The sequence below is a fragment of the Notolepis coatsorum genome (assembly GCF_963971535.1).
Source record: "Notolepis coatsorum genome assembly, chromosome: 10".
In the NCBI taxonomy this organism is placed as follows: Eukaryota; Metazoa; Chordata; class Actinopteri; order Aulopiformes; family Paralepididae; genus Notolepis; species Notolepis coatsorum.
The window spans coordinates 82371944-82387226 of NC_140174.1; the positions used below are offsets into that span (position 1 = coordinate 82371944).

A 15283-nucleotide genomic window follows, 5' to 3' on the forward strand; every position below is an offset into this window, starting at 1 on the left:
TTGGCAGTATATTTGTGTGATCAATATTAGCGTAATGATTTAACCCTTTCACTGCCACACTACCAAAACGGTTAACCCTTTCACTGTGGCTTACGGTCGGTTGTGTGATAGTAAAGGGTTAACCTTCTGTCGTGTGGCAGTGAAAGGGTTAATAGATAAACCATGGAAGGAACAAACAGCAACAAGTCACCTGTTAAACATCCGATCTGCGTGGTCATAGCGGCCGTTCTGGAGACACAGCATGTGTTCTGGAGCTGCAGGGGATTAGATGATGAGAAACATGTTGTTAGAGAAATCATTTAAAGGGGAACTATTTTACTATTTCTTTCACTATTTGGGCACTTTTACACAATTCCTGTGAGTCTATGGAACACCTCTGTAATTATAATTTTTTTTTTTCATTGTTTTGTATTTCTAATCAAGTCCTCAAAAACAGCATTTTTCTACCTCAAGATCTTAAGCCGTTTTGAGCCTGGGCTCCAACCACTGTGTGCAGCTCATCATGAGCCTGATGCCACACAGCCACATTATCATGCAGCTGTGTCTCTCTGACATCACAAATCAGCACATTTTCAGATGACTCAGTCCAGTGAGGGTGAATATTGTGAGAGGAGAATTGGAAGAATGCGCCAATATGAGAATTAGAGACATAGATCATATTAATATAAGTTCACATAGCTAGGAAACAATGCTAAACACTCAAAAAGGCCATTTATAAGATAGTTCCCCTTTAAAAGCAGCATTATTTTGTGTAGGAACTAGAAACGACCTGCCTTGTTTCATTCAATTCAATTTATTCAATGGGTCAGTATTACTTGTCCATTCTGAAGGAATCTATGTTTTTCAATGTGTATATAATGTATATATCTGTGGGTATTAGATCTCAGATGAGGAGGACAGTACTTAGTGGTGTGTGTTTTCAAGTTAGACTGGGAAGCCAGTTCTAATAGAGCCATGGGCTCCGAGGTCGTCGGCAGCTTGTTAACATAAACACTGATAAGCACTGGTGGAGGCAGGTTTGGTCAGAGCTACGGGGAGAGTTTGACATCGATAGAAACAGACGTTTAGTGTGTTAAAGGTGACCAGCCGTTGCCATGGTAGCGTGTCACGTAGTAACGAGAAGAGGGGGCAGGGCCCGTTGCTAGGGGGAGAACGTTATGAGGGGTGAGGTCCTTTCGGGGTAAGTTAGATTAAGACACGGCGTGGAATCGAGCAGACGCACTGATCAGAGACTTTGAAATTGTGCCACATCATCGCTAGCTTCGGCTAACAGGGAATGGTTGTTGGCTACGACGAGGCCTCAGAACCATTGGACTAATGAGAGAAGAGACGGTGGAGAATAATGAATTTAGTTTTTCCTCAAGGACTGTTCAAGGACATTACAGAATGGGTTACATCTCGTACGAAGCTATGTTTATGAAAATAAACATCAGGAAAGAGATCACGTTGCAGTGTTGTTTCTTCTGACTACGGATGTACCAACAGGGGTTGATACAGTGTGAGACAGCTAATGAGATATCCAAGTAAAATGACACAACGCGGAGGCCAGTCACGGAGCAGCAGGTGACGAGTGAGAGAAATTATTAACACTTTCCGTGCCACGGGTCCGGTGCCCCGGAACCCTGTTGAATGCCAACACCCACTTCAATGATAGAGCTCTCATATTTGCGAACGCATTAATTAACTATATCTTAAATTATGGCTATGTGTATAATATAGCCGTCGCTTATCAATGACTTGTTTGCAGTCAACATTGTCGAAACGGATTGTTTATTTTTATTTTTTTTAATCGGTTCATTTCCGTTTTATACCATTTTGAAAAACTAGTTTTTTGAAAGTTTTAGGAAAATATAAAGATTCTGTGATAAACGCCCTTTACTGGAATACACAAAAAACGTTGTAATTTTTCGGCCTATTTATGAATCGTTTTCAAATAAACGCTAGATTATCGATAGTATATGTGTACTTATGCACGCTATAGAAGCGGGCTGAAAAATCGAGTATCCATTTCCTGATCAGCACACACACACACACACACACACAGGGCCCACGTTGATATCTCTGTGAAAAAAGCTCTGATTATCCTAAGACTGGTCAAATAGATTCCTTACCTCAGATCAGATGTTCTCCAAAAAGATTATTCCAATTCCTGATCGCCATTCCAAATATCTATCGCGTTTATTGATCCAACACTGGGTGGTCGAAACACAGATTCCACGCTGTTCTGATGGTCCACAATGAATCCGATCGGCTCGAGTTACATGCCTGAGAAGTAAAATGTGGAAGCAGGATTTCTTTCCCCCCATGCGTTTTCAGTCCAATCCAAAGGGGTGCAGTACCACAGGGAGAGACGATAGGGGGCGGTATTTTCCCAATGGAGCTCAGAGAGAGTTTGCAGTGGTAACGTGAGGCTAGATTGATGAAATATGAATGGAAATCACTAATAAAAAAATAAAAAAACAGATCTCTCGTCGTTGGCACTCAACGGTCGGCATGAACTAACGAGAAATCTCCTCGCTGGCACTCAAAGTGTTAAAGGCTAGAAACACTGTTATCTTTCAATTCTGCTCAGATATATGAACAAGATTTCATCTTCATATATTTTTCAGACTTTTGTTGTTTATATTATAAACAAAACATTTCTCGAAAGGGGGGTTGAGGATCTCAGCTAGAACATTTCAAACCTCTACCTCTGACCCCATGACCCCACACACTATGGATACATACCTACTCTGACCAGGTAAAACAGATACATACATACCGGTATTATAGAATAGATACATACCTACATACTATAGATACATACCTACCAGGTAAAACAGATATATACATACTCACTCTGACCAGGTAAAACAGATACATGCATACTGCAGATACAGTACATACCGACTGACCAGGTAAAACTAGGGATGTCTGATATTATCGGCCGATATCGGCATTAAAATGTGATATCGGAAAATATCGGTATCGGTTTTCAAATATTTAAATTTTTTTACGTTTCTATAACCTTTATTTACCCAGGCAAGCAAGTAAGAACAAATTCTGATTTTATTTATTGTCAAAAGTATGCATAATGTTGTGTTAATTTTGGGGGGGGGGGGGGGGGGGGGGGGGGAAACCCTGCATATATCGGTATCGGTTGATATCGGTATCGGAAATTAAGAGTTGGACAATATCGGTATATCGGTATCGGTAAAAAAGCCAATATCGAGCATCCCTAGGTAAAACAGATACATACATACTATAGATACATACTCACTCTGACCAGGTAAAACATATATATACAGACTGTAGATACTGTACATACTCACTCTGACCAGGTAAAACAGATATATACTGTAGATACATACCTACTCTGACCAGGTAAAACAGATATATACTGTAGATACATACCTACTCTGACCAGGTAAAACAGGACATATCCTGGAGAGGAGTAGTGACTGCCGTACATGAAACGAGGTTCAGGCATGTCTCTGAAGCGAGCCTGTGTGAGAGAAAATAAAAATTACATTACATATATATATAACTGAAAATGTTAAATGATTTCTGCAGTGTCCTCATATTGACAGTGTAATGAGTAGGGATGGGTATCGTTAGGATTTTATCGATACCACTACTCTTATCGATACTGCTTAACGGTTATCGGTTCTTTTTGATTATTTTGCAAGAAAAAAAAACAATTAATTAAGAACAGAATCAACATTGCTTTATTATTCTTTTATATAACTATATAAATATAAATAAATATTATTTCTTCAGCAGCAACAGCAGCAGCAATGTTTTAAATGTGTCTGAATTATAGACTTTTTATAATTAACAACAAATGTAAGATAAAAAAGTTGGAGTCATACAATACTATTTTGATTGACAGTCGATCTGCCAATTACGTCACACCGCTTGCACCCACCTCTTCTTCTTACCACCAATCGGAAGCTCTCGTTTGTTTATTTACTTCCGGATTGTCAGCCATTATTCTACTCGGAGCTCAGGCTAATAACGTTAGCTCCCCGCCAGCCACATTGACAAGTACCAGCGCTTATACATTACTGGCAAATGTCTTGTTGCACTTGTGGCAACGAGCGTTGTCCGCATCGACTTTAGTAAAATAGACCCAGACTTTTGAACGTTTCGTTCTGTCCGCCATGATGAGAGCAGAGCCGTCTGTACTCTGTAGCCTACAACAGCACCCGTGTGTGTGTGTGTGTGTGTGTGTGTGTGTGTGTGTGTGTGTGTGTGTGTGTGTGTGTGTGTGTGAGCACAGCACAGCCCGCTCCTCGCGCAGGCAGAGAGAGACCGAGGGAGGAGAGATATAGAAAACGGCCAACAAGATTAGTTTGCGACGTTTAAATTCCTCAAAAAAAACTCCATAATTTCTCGAGTACCGATAGCAGTACCGATGACGTCGGAGCTTATAAATACTCCGGTCTTTTCTAATATAGTACCGGTTCCCGTTTAGAACCGGGGTCCGGGGGTCATCCCTAGTAATGAGGTGAAACTGGACCTTGGTTGATTCTAGTCAAAGTGACATCTTTGTCTTTTGGAGGCTCTAGGTGGGCTACTTCTTTGAGCTATTGAAGATATAGCAGAATAATTACAAATAAGAATTGTATTTGTATAGTGCTTTCTCACATACTCAAAGCATTTACAGTATAAAAGAAAAATGGAAAAGAAAATTATATATATATGATGACAAGCAAAGCGGACATGAAATGACTGTTGCATAAAACACTCAAGACATGCAGCAGGCATAACATTACAAGGGACGCCTCCAGGACCCATCTCTGGATGTAACCACACGATGTCCAATGATGCATCTGTGTGTCCGCTTTCATCCAAAATGTCCCAAAAGAGTTTCTCCCCAAAACATGCAGGCAGGGTTTGTTTCCAGAAGCAGAGCTTTGCTTACAGGGCGGCATGGAGGATAAAAAGAGAGTCTACAGCCTCCTCACCAGCAGGCACTCTGTGTTCAGCCTAGGGCTGTACCGAATAGTTCTGGGTTTTTGTTCACAGTTGCATAAATCATAAATGATGTAGCCTATCTGCATCCGCTTGGCGCTCCATCAAGACGTCACCATCACTTACCAACCGTGCCCTTATTGGATTATTTATGTTGACGAAACTGATGAGTTATATTCATTAAATAAAGTTGATTTAATTTGAAAAAAGACTAATTTAATCAGATGAATCACTTTATAATTTTTTTTTACTTAGTTTGAGGATATCAAAAGAAAATTATAATAATAATTTTTTTTTTTTTTTTATGATTACGTCATAAAATATGACGACAGACATTCGAAGCTTCATTCGAATACTTCAATAGAAAATGACATTTGGTACAGCCCTAGTTCAACGGTATGGAGGATAAGAGAGTCTACAGCCTCACCAGCAGGCGCTGCAGGCGCTCTGTGCTCAGCGCCCCCACAGGCTTCCTCAGGTCTCTGAACGTGGCAGCATTGGTCATATCTACAGTAGGAGATAGGAGTGGAGTGTCATGGATTAAACCATAAAGACATGCATGGTAGTAGGCAGGGACTACAGATGAAAACTAGTTCATTAGCCAATTCTGGCACATTTACATTGATGTGGACACTGAATATGTTAATTAATGTGCACTGTCCCTGGGTAAAAAATTTATAAATAACTTAACTGCTGAGAGACAATGTGACAACAAGTCATGAAGAACGAGCAAAAAAACCCTGAATAGATTACATAGTGAAATGACATGTCCAATCAAAAGTCACTGAAAAAGATATACAGACATACTCAATACTGTCAAATGTAAGGTAATCCTGGTACACACAGTGTGGCAGTAATGTTGTTTTAGAGATATAATATTTCAGTAATCAGGTTCTTCGCCCCATGAACACTTAACACTGCCAATCGTGTTCGTAGGGACGACTAAACAAACCCGGAAGTACCGCTGACGGGAACTGAACCTAGGTCTCTGCGGTGGTAGGCGAGCACATTAGACTTCTACACTACCCAGCCGCACCCAATAAAGTTATTATAAAAGGTGTTTTGCTACATAATCCAATTAGTCATATCTCCCCAACATGGCTGTTTCACGTTCAGTGTGTCATCTGTTCACCGACCCAGCTGGGAGCTGGTGTAGTCAGCGACCACCCAGGGGAAGATGGGGTACTGGGAGAGGTCGTTGCAGCTGCGGTCAGCCAGGTTGTTGAGGTGAAGCAGGTACTGGTAGTTACTGAGATGACCACGCTGCCACTGTAACATGTAGCTCTCCGCAGTGTGCTCCGTCATGTGGTTCTCTGCACACACACACACACACACACACACACACACACACACACACACACACACACACACACACACACACACACACACACACACACACACACACACACACACACACACACACACACACACACACACACACACACACACACACACACACACACACACACACACACACACACACACACACACACACACACACACACACACACACACACACACACACACACACGCACGCACACGTTAGCCCTCAGATCAAATTAACATTTAGTGACAATTAAGCCTTCATAATAACTAGGATCACTGTGTGTGAGGTAGTAGCGGGTGCTGTGTGAGGGAGTAAGGGGTGCTGTGTGAGAGAGTAGAGGTGCTGTGTGAGGGAGTAGAGGTGCTGTGTGAGAGAGTAGAGGTGATGTGTGAGGGAGTAGAGGTGCTGTGTGAGGGAGTATGGGGTGCTGTGTGAGGGAGTATGGGGTGCTGTGTGAGGGAGTAGAGGTGGTGCATGAGGGAGTATGGGGTGCTGTGTGAGGGAGTAAGGGGTGCTGTGTGAGGGAGTAAGGGGTGCTGTGTGAGGGAGTAGAGGTGATGTGTGAGGGAGTAGAGGTGATGTGTGAGGGAGTAAGGGGTGATGTGTGAGGGAGTAGAGGTGATGTGTGAGGGAGTAGAGGTGGTGTGTGAGGGAGTAGAGGTGATGTGTGAGGGAGTAGAGGTGATGTGTGAGGGAGTAAGGGGTGATGTGTGAGGGAGTAGAGGGTGCTGTGTGAGGGAGTAGAGGTGGTGTGTGAGGGAGTAGAGGTGATGTGTGAGGGAGTAAGGGGTGCTGTGTGAGGGAGTAGAGGTGATGTGTGAGGGAGTAGAGGTGATGTGTGAGGGAGTAGAGGTGGTGTGTGAGGGACAGTGATGCCACAGATTACTTGTAAAAGTAATCCGATTACTGATTACTCCTTTAAAAAGTAATCTACGTTACTTTACTGATTACTTGATTATCAGAGTAATTTAGTTACTTTGAAAGTAACTAGGTTACGAAGTCGTCGTCGTTCCCCCAACAGTTTTTTTTTAAACGCTTTATTGAAAGTGCATAAATTGTTTTTAACTTGTTTCTCTGCACATAACGTAAATTGTTAAACTAGTGCTTCAGCTTCTGTACCATCAAGTATGGTAAAGCAACAGTCTATGATGCTCACAGCATTAGAGCAGCCAGCCAGTGGTTTTACAAAACCAGTGTATCACATCTAACAAATGCAGGCTGAACTATTCAATTATATCAACTGTAACTATTAAATTGTTTTTATAAATGTCTCTCTATAAACATACAATCAGTCTCTCTTTAACATGTAAATTAACTGTAAATCTGGCAAATAAGAGCTTTTGCTCTGCCACCATCAACCCTCCTGTACCTAGTCGAAGCGTCGGCTAGTGTTGTGATTCCAGATGCTTTCAATGCAATTGGATGTGCTGTTTTTAGCGGTAGACAGTATTTTGTTTCCTCCGCATATGAATGTTTTTTTCACCCGGCTTAGCTGACACAAACGTGAAGTAGTGACTGAGGCTACGTTTAGACAAGCGTTTTGGGATGGAAGTCTGAACAGAAACCGCAAAAGTCATCTTGCGGTTTCACTTTTAATTTTGCCAAGCGTTTTGGGGTGGAATTCTCCGACGACGGAGCCCTGCTGTCACACGATTGGCGCATATGTCACATGACGTGCTGTGAAGACCCGCCCTACTCTGCCTCTGATTCGCAGACTGTGGATGGGGAATGTGATTGGACCAAAGCAGAGTCACTCACAGACAGAGGGTCCAGTCACGCCGCGGGACACATTCTTGTATTTAACCCTTTCACTGCCACACCATGTCACTCCCAAATAAGAAAAACAGCTCAAAATGTATTTTTGACTGTCGAAAACGAAATAAAATACTGCATTCCGCCTGCATTATGAATTTATGATGAGATAGTAACGAAATAGTAACGCACAGCCACTTGGACAAGTAACTGCAATCAGATTACTGGCTTTTAAAGATTAACGCGTTAGATTACTATTTTCGGGGAAAAGTAATCAGATTACAATAACGTGTTACTTAGTAACGCGTTACTGGCATCACTGGTGAGGGAGTATGGGGTGCTGTGTGAGGGAGTAAGGGGTGCTGTGTGAGGGAGTAGAGGTGCTGTGTGAGGGAGTAGAGGTGGTGTGTGAGGGAGTATGGGGTGCTGTGTGAGGGAGTATGGGGTGCTGTGTGAGGGAGTAGAGGTGGTGCGTGAGGGAGTATGGGGTGCTGTGTGAGGCAGTAAGGGGTGCTGTGTGAGGGAGTAGAGGTGATGTGTGAGGGAGTAGAGGTGGTGCGTGAGGGAGTATGGGGTGCTGTGTGAGGGAGTAAGGGGTGCTGTGTGAGGGAATAAGGGGTGCTGTGTGAGGGAGTAGAGGTGATGTGTGAGGGAGTAGAGGTGATGTGTGAGGGAGTATGGGGTGCTGTGTGAGGGAGTAGAGGTGGTGTGTGAGGGAGTAAGGGGTGCTGTGTGAGGGAGTATGGGGTGCTGTGTGAGGGAGTAAGGGGTGCTGTGTGAGGGAGTATGGGGTGCTGTGTGAGGGAGTAGAGGTGATGTGTGAGGGAGTATGGGGTGCTGTGTGAGGGAGTATGGGGTGCTGTGAGGGAGTATGGGGTGCTGTGAGGGAGTAAGGGGTGATGTGTGAGGGAGTAGAGGTGATGTGTGAGGGAGTAGAGGTGATGTGTGAGGGAGTATGAGGTGATGTGTGAGGGAGTAGAGGTGCTGTGTGAGGGAGTATGAGGTGATGTGTGAGGGAGTAGAGGTGGTGTGTGAGGGAGTAGAGGTGCTGTGTGAGGGAGTATGAGGTGATGTGTGAGGGAGTAAGGGGTGCTGTGTGAGGGAGTAGAGGTGCTGTGTGAGGGAGTATGAGGTGATGTGTGAGGGAGTAGAGGTGGTGTGTGAGGGAGTATGGGGTGCTGTGTGAGAGAGTAGAGGTGCTGTGTGAGGGAGTATGAGGTGATGTGTGAGGGAGTATGAGGTGATGTGTGAGGGAGTAGAGGTGCTGTGTGAGGGAGTATGAGGTGATGTGTGAGGGAGTAGAGGTGGTGTGTGAGGGAGTATGGGGTGCTGTGTGAGAGAGTAGAGGTGCTGTGTGAGGGAGTAGAGGTGGTGTGTGAGGGAGTAAGGGGTGCTGTGTGAGGGAGTATGGGGTGCTGTGTGAGGGAGTATGGGGTGCTGTGTGAGGGAGTAGAGGTGATGTGTGAGGGAGTAGAGGTGATGTGTGAGGGAGTAGAGGTGGTGCGTGAGGGAGTATGGGGTGCTGTGTGAGGGAGTAAGGGGTGCTGTGTGAGGGAGTATGGGGTGCTGTGTGAGGGAGTAGAGGTGGTGTGTGAGGGAGTAGAGGTGGTGTGTGAGCGAGTAGAGGTGCTGTGTGAGGCAGTAGAGGTGCTGTGTGAGAGAGTAGAGGTGGTGTGTGAGGGAGTAGAGGTGCTGTGTGAGGGAGTAGAGGTGCTGTGTGAGGGAGTAGAGGTGCTGTGTGAGGGAGTAGAGGTGCTGTGTGAGGGAGTAGAGGTGCTGTGTGAGGGAGTAGAGGTGCTGTGTGAGAGAGTAGAGGTGGTGTGTGAGGGAGTAGAGGTGGTGTGTGAGAGAGTAGAGGTGGTGTGTGAGGGAGTATGGGGTGCTGTGTGAGAGAGTAGAGGTGCTGTGTGAGGGAGTATGGGGTGCTGTGTGAGGGAGTATGGGGTGCTGTGTGAGGGAGTATGGGGTGCTGTGAGGGAGTATGGGGTGCTGTGAGGGAGTAAGGGGTGCTGTGTGAGGGAGTAGAGGTGGTGTGTGAGGCAGTAGAGGTGCTGTGTGAGGGAGTATGAGGTGATGTGTGAGGGAGTATGGGGTGCTGTGTGAGAGAGTAGAGGTGCTGTGTGAGGGAGTAGAGGTGATGTGTGAGGGAGTAGAGGTGCTGTGTGAGGGAGTAGAGGTGATGTGTGAGGGAGTAAGGGGTGCTGTGTGAGGGAGTAGAGGTGATGTGTGAGGGAGTAGCGGATGCTGTGTGAGGGAGTAGAGGGTGCTGTGTGAGGGAGTATGGGGTGCTGTGTGAGGGAGTAGAGGTGATGTGTGAGGGAGTATGAGGTGATGTGTGAGGGAGTAGAGGTGATGTGTGAGGGAGTAAGGGGTGCTGTGTGAGGGAGTATGGGGTGCTGTGTGAGGGAGTAGAGGTGCTGTGTGAGGGAGTAGAGGTGGTGTGTGAGGGAGTAAGGGGTGCTGTGTGAGGGAGTAGAGGTGATGTGTGAGGGAGTAAGGGGTGCTGTGTGAGGGAGTAGAGGTGATGTGTGAGGGAGTAATGGGTGCTGTGTGAGGGAGTATGGGGTGCTGTGTGAGGGAGTATGGGGTGCTGTGTGAGGGAGTAGAGGTGATGTGTGAGGGAGTAAGGGGTGCTGTGTGAGGGAGTAGAGGTGGTGTGTGAGGGAGTAGAGGTGCTGTGTGAGGGAGTAGAGGTGCTGTGTGAGGGAGTAGAGGTGCTGTGTGAGAGAGTAGAGGTGCTGTGTGAGGGAGTATGGGGTGCTGTGTGAGGGAGTAGAGGTGGTGTGTGAGGGAGTAGAGGTGATGTGTGAGGGAGTAGAGGTGCTGTGTGAGGGAGTAGAGGTGCTGTGTGAGGGAGTATGGGGTGCTGTGTGAGGGAGTATGGGGTGCTGTGTGAGGGAGTAGAGGTGCTGTGTGAGGGAGTATGGGGTGATGTGTGAGGGAGTAAGGGGTGCTGTGTGAGGGAGTAGAGGTGATGTGTGAGGGAGTATGGGGTGATGTGTGAGGGAGTAAGGGGTGCTGTGTGAGGGAGTATGGGGTGCTGTGTGAGGGAGTATGGGGTGCTGTGTGAGAGAGTAGAGGTGCTGTGTGAGGGAGTATGGGGTGCTGTGTGAGGGAGTAGAGGTGCTGTGCGAGGGAGTAAGGGGTGCTGTGTGAGGGAGTAGAGGTGCTGTGTGAGGGAGTAAGGGGTGCTGTGTGAGGGAGTAGAGGTGCTGTGTGAGGGAGTAGAGGTGATGTGTGAGGGAGTATGGGGTGCTGTGTGAGGGAGTAGAGGTGATGTGCGAGGGAGTAAGGGATGCTGTGTGAGGGAGTAAGAGGTGCTGTGTGAGGGAGTAAGGGGTGCTGTGTGAGGGAGTAAGGGGTGCTGTGTGAGGGAGTATGGGGTGCTGTGTGAGGGAGTATGGGGTGCTGTGTGAGGGAGTATGGGGTGATGTGTGAGGGAGTATGGGGTGCTGTGTGAGGGAGTAAGGGGTGCTGTGTGAGGGAGTATGGGGTGCTGTGTGAGGGAGTATGGGGTGCTGTGTGAGGGAGTAAGGGGTGCTGTGTGAGGGAGTAAGGGGTGCTGTGTGAGGGAGTAGAGGTGCTGTGTGAGGGAGTAGAGGTGCTGTGTGAGGGAGTAAGGGGCTCTGTGTGAGGGAGTAAGGGGTGCTGTGTGAGGGAGTAGCGGGTGCTGTGTGAGGGAGTAGCGGGTGCTGTGTGAGGGAGTAGCGGGTGCTGTGTGAGGGAGTAGAGGTGCTGTGTGAGGGAGTAGAGGTGCTGTGTGAGGGAGTAGCGGGTGCTGTGTGAGGGAGTAGAGGTGCTGTGTGAGGGAGTAGAGGGTGCTGTGTGAGGGAGTAGAGGTGCTGTGTGAGGGAGTAGAGGGTGCTGTGTGAGGGAGTAGAGGGTGCTGTGTGAGGGAGTAGCGGGTGCTGTGTGAGGGAGTAGCGGGTGCTGTGTGAGGGAGTAGAGGTGCTGTGTGAGGGAGTAGCGGGTGCTGTGTGAGGGAGTAGAGGTGCTGTGTGAGGGAGTAAGGGGTGCTGTGTGAGGGAGTAGCGGGTGCTGTGTGAGGGAGTAGCGGGTGCTGTGTGAGGGAGTAGAGGGTGCTGTGTGAGGGAGTAGAGGGTGCTGTGTGAGGGAGTAGAGGTGCTGTGTGAGGGAGTAGAGGGTGCTGTGTGAGGGAGTAGAGGTGCTGTGTGAGGGAGTAGCGGGTGCTGTGTGAGGGAGTAGAGGTGCTGTGCGAGGGAGTAAGGGGTGCTGTGTGAGGGAGTAGAGGTGCTGTGTGAGGGAGTAAGGGGTGCTGTGTGAGGGAGTAGAGGTGCTGTGTGAGGGAGTAGAGGTGATGTGTGAGGGAGTAGAGGTGATGTGTGAGGGAGTAGAGGGTGCTGTGTGAGGGAGTATGGGGTGCTGTGTGAGGGAGTATGGGGTGCTGTGTGAGAGAGTAGAGGTGCTGTGTGAGGGAGTATGGGGTGATGTGTGAGGGAGTAGCGGGTGCTGTGTGAGGGAGTAGAGGTGCTGTGCGAGGGAGTAAGGGGTGCTGTGTGAGGGAGTAGAGGTGCTGTGTGAGGGAGTAGAGGTGATGTGTGAGGGAGTAGAGGTGATGTGTGAGGGAGTAGAGGGTGCTGTGTGAGGGAGTATGGGGTGCTGTGTGAGGGAGTAGAGGTGATGTGTGAGGGAGTATGAGGTGATGTGTGAGGGAGTAGAGGTGATGTGTGAGGGAGTAAGGGGTGCTGTGTGAGGGAGTATGGGGTGCTGTGTGAGGGAGTAGAGGTGCTGTGTGAGGGAGTATGGGGTGGTGTGTGAGGGAGTAGAGGTGGTGTGTGAGGGAGTAAGGGGTGCTGTGTGAGGGAGTAGAGGTGATGTGTGAGGGAGTAATGGGTGCTGTGTGAGGGAGTATGGGGTGCTGTGTGAGGGAGTAGAGGTGGTGTGTGAGGGAGTAGAGGTGCTGTGTGAGGGAGTAGAGGTGCTGTGTGAGGGAGTAGAGGTGCTGTGTGAGAGAGTAGAGGTGCTGTGTGAGGGAGTATGGGGTGCTGTGTGAGGGAGTATGGGGTGATGTGTGAGGGAGTATGGGGTGCTGTGTGAGGGAGTAGAGGTGATGTGCGAGGGAGTAAGGGATGCTGTGTGAGGGAGTAAGAGGTGCTGTGTGAGGGAGTAAGGGGTGCTGTGTGAGGGAGTAAGGGGTGCTGTGTGAGGGAGTATGGGGTGCTGTGTGAGGGAGTATGGGGTGCTGTGTGAGGGAGTATGGGGTGATGTGTGAGGGAGTATGGGGTGCTGTGTGAGGGAGTAAGGGGTGCTGTGTGAGGGAGTATGGGGTGCTGTGTGAGGGAGTATGGGGTGCTGTGTGAGGGAGTAGAGGTGCTGTGTGAGGGAGTAGAGGTGCTGTGTGAGGGAGTAAGGGGCTCTGTGTGAGGGAGTAAGGGGTGCTGTGTGAGGGAGTAGCGGGTGCTGTGTGAGGGAGTAGCGGGTGCTGTGTGAGGGAGTAAGGGGTGCTGTGTGAGGGAGTAAGGGGTGCTGTGTGAGGGAGTAGAGGTGCTGTGTGAGGGAGTAGAGGTGCTGTGTGAGGGAGTAAGGGGCTCTGTGTGAGGGAGTAAGGGGTGCTGTGTGAGGGAGTAGCGGGTGCTGTGTGAGGGAGTAGCGGGTGCTGTGTGAGGGAGTAGCGGGTGCTGTGTGAGGGAGTAGAGGTGCTGTGTGAGGGAGTAGAGGTGCTGTGTGAGGGAGTAGCGGGTGCTGTGTGAGGGAGTAGAGGTGCTGTGTGAGGGAGTAGAGGGTGCTGTGTGAGGGAGTAGAGGTGCTGTGTGAGGGAGTAGAGGGTGCTGTGTGAGGGAGTAGAGGGTGCTGTGTGAGGGAGTAGCGGGTGCTGTGTGAGGGAGTAGCGGGTGCTGTGTGAGGGAGTAGAGGTGCTGTGTGAGGGAGTAGCGGGTGCTGTGTGAGGGAGTAGCGGGTGCTGTGTGAGGGAGTAGAGGGTGCTGTGTGAGGGAGTAGAGGGTGCTGTGTGAGGGAGTAGAGGTGCTGTGTGAGGGAGTAGAGGGTGCTGTGTGAGGGAGTAGAGGTGCTGTGTGAGGGAGTAGAGGTGATGTGTGAGGGAGTAGAGGTGCTGTGCGAGGGAGTAAGGGGTGCTGTGTGAGGGAGTAGAGGTGCTGTGTGAGGGAGTAGAGGGTGCTGTGTGAGGGAGTAGAGGTGCTGTGTGAGGGAGTAGAGGTGATGTGTGAGGGAGTAGAGGTGCTGTGCGAGGGAGTAAGGGGTGCTGTGTGAGGGAGTAGAGGTGCTGTGTGAGGGAGTAGAGGTGATGTGTGAGGGAGTAGAGGTGATGTGTGAGGGAGTAGAGGTGCTGTGTGAGGGAGTAGAGGGTGCTGTGTGAGGGAGTAGAGGTGCTGTGTGAGGGAGTAGAGGTGATGTGTGAGGGAGTAGAGGTGCTGTGCGAGGGAGTAAGGGGTGCTGTGTGAGGGAGTAGAGGTGCTGTGTGAGGGAGTAGAGGTGATGTGTGAGGGAGTAGAGGTGATGTGTGAGGGAGTAGAGGGTGCTGTGTGAGGGAGTATGGGGTGCTGTGTGAGGGAGTATGGGGTGCTGTGTGAGAGAGTAGAGGTGCTGTGTGAGGGAGTATGGGGTGATGTGTGAGGGAGTAGCGGGTGCTGTGTGAGGGAGTAGAGGTGCTGTGCGAGGGAGTAAGGGGTGCTGTGTGAGGGAGTAGAGGTGCTGTGTGAGGGAGTAGAGGTGATGTGTGAGGGAGTAGAGGTGATGTGTGAGGGAGTAGAGGGTGCTGTGTGAGGGAGTATGGGGTGCTGTGTGAGGGAGTAGAGGGTGCTGTGTGAGGGAGTAGAGGTGATGTGCGAGGGAGTAGAGGGTGCTGTGTGAGGGAGTATGGGGTGCTGTGTGAGGGAGTAGAGGTGATGTGCGAGGGAGTAAGGGATGCTGTGTGAGGGAGTAAGAGGTGCTGTGTGAGGGAGTAAGGGGTGCTGTGTGAGGGAGTAAGGGGTGCTGTGTGAGGGAGTATGGGGTGCTGTGTGAGGGAGTATGGGGTGCTGTGTGAGGGAGTATGGGGTGATGTGTGAGGGAGTATGGGGTGCTGTGTGAGGGAGTAAGGGGTGCTGTGTGAGGGAGTATGGGGTGCTGTGTGAGGGAGTATGGGGTGCTGTGTGAGGGAGTAAGGGGTGCTGTGTGAGGGAGTAAGGGGTGCTGTGTGAGGGAGTAGAGGTGCTGTGTGAGGGAGTAGAGGTGCTGTGTGAGGGAGTAAGGGGCTCTGTGTGAGGGAGTAAGGGGTGCTGTGTGAGGGAG

At 49.0% G+C, this 15283-nt stretch overlaps 1 protein-coding gene across 2 annotated transcripts in view; it reads right to left on the bottom strand.

Moving 5' to 3' along the window:
- Positions 1–15283, bottom strand: part of nsmaf (neutral sphingomyelinase (N-SMase) activation associated factor) — a 92548-nt gene that overhangs the window by 50617 nt on the left and 26648 nt on the right. For both annotated transcript variants that reach the window (XM_084322792.1, XM_084322791.1), the window contains exons 13-16: positions 6093–6269; positions 5384–5463; positions 3394–3484; positions 191–254 (exon numbers count right to left, since the gene is read on the bottom strand). In XM_084322792.1, the coding sequence (XP_084178918.1) occupies positions 191–254; positions 3394–3484; positions 5384–5463; positions 6093–6269 (412 nt within the window). The remainder of the gene's footprint in view (positions 1–190; positions 255–3393; positions 3485–5383; positions 5464–6092; positions 6270–15283) is intronic.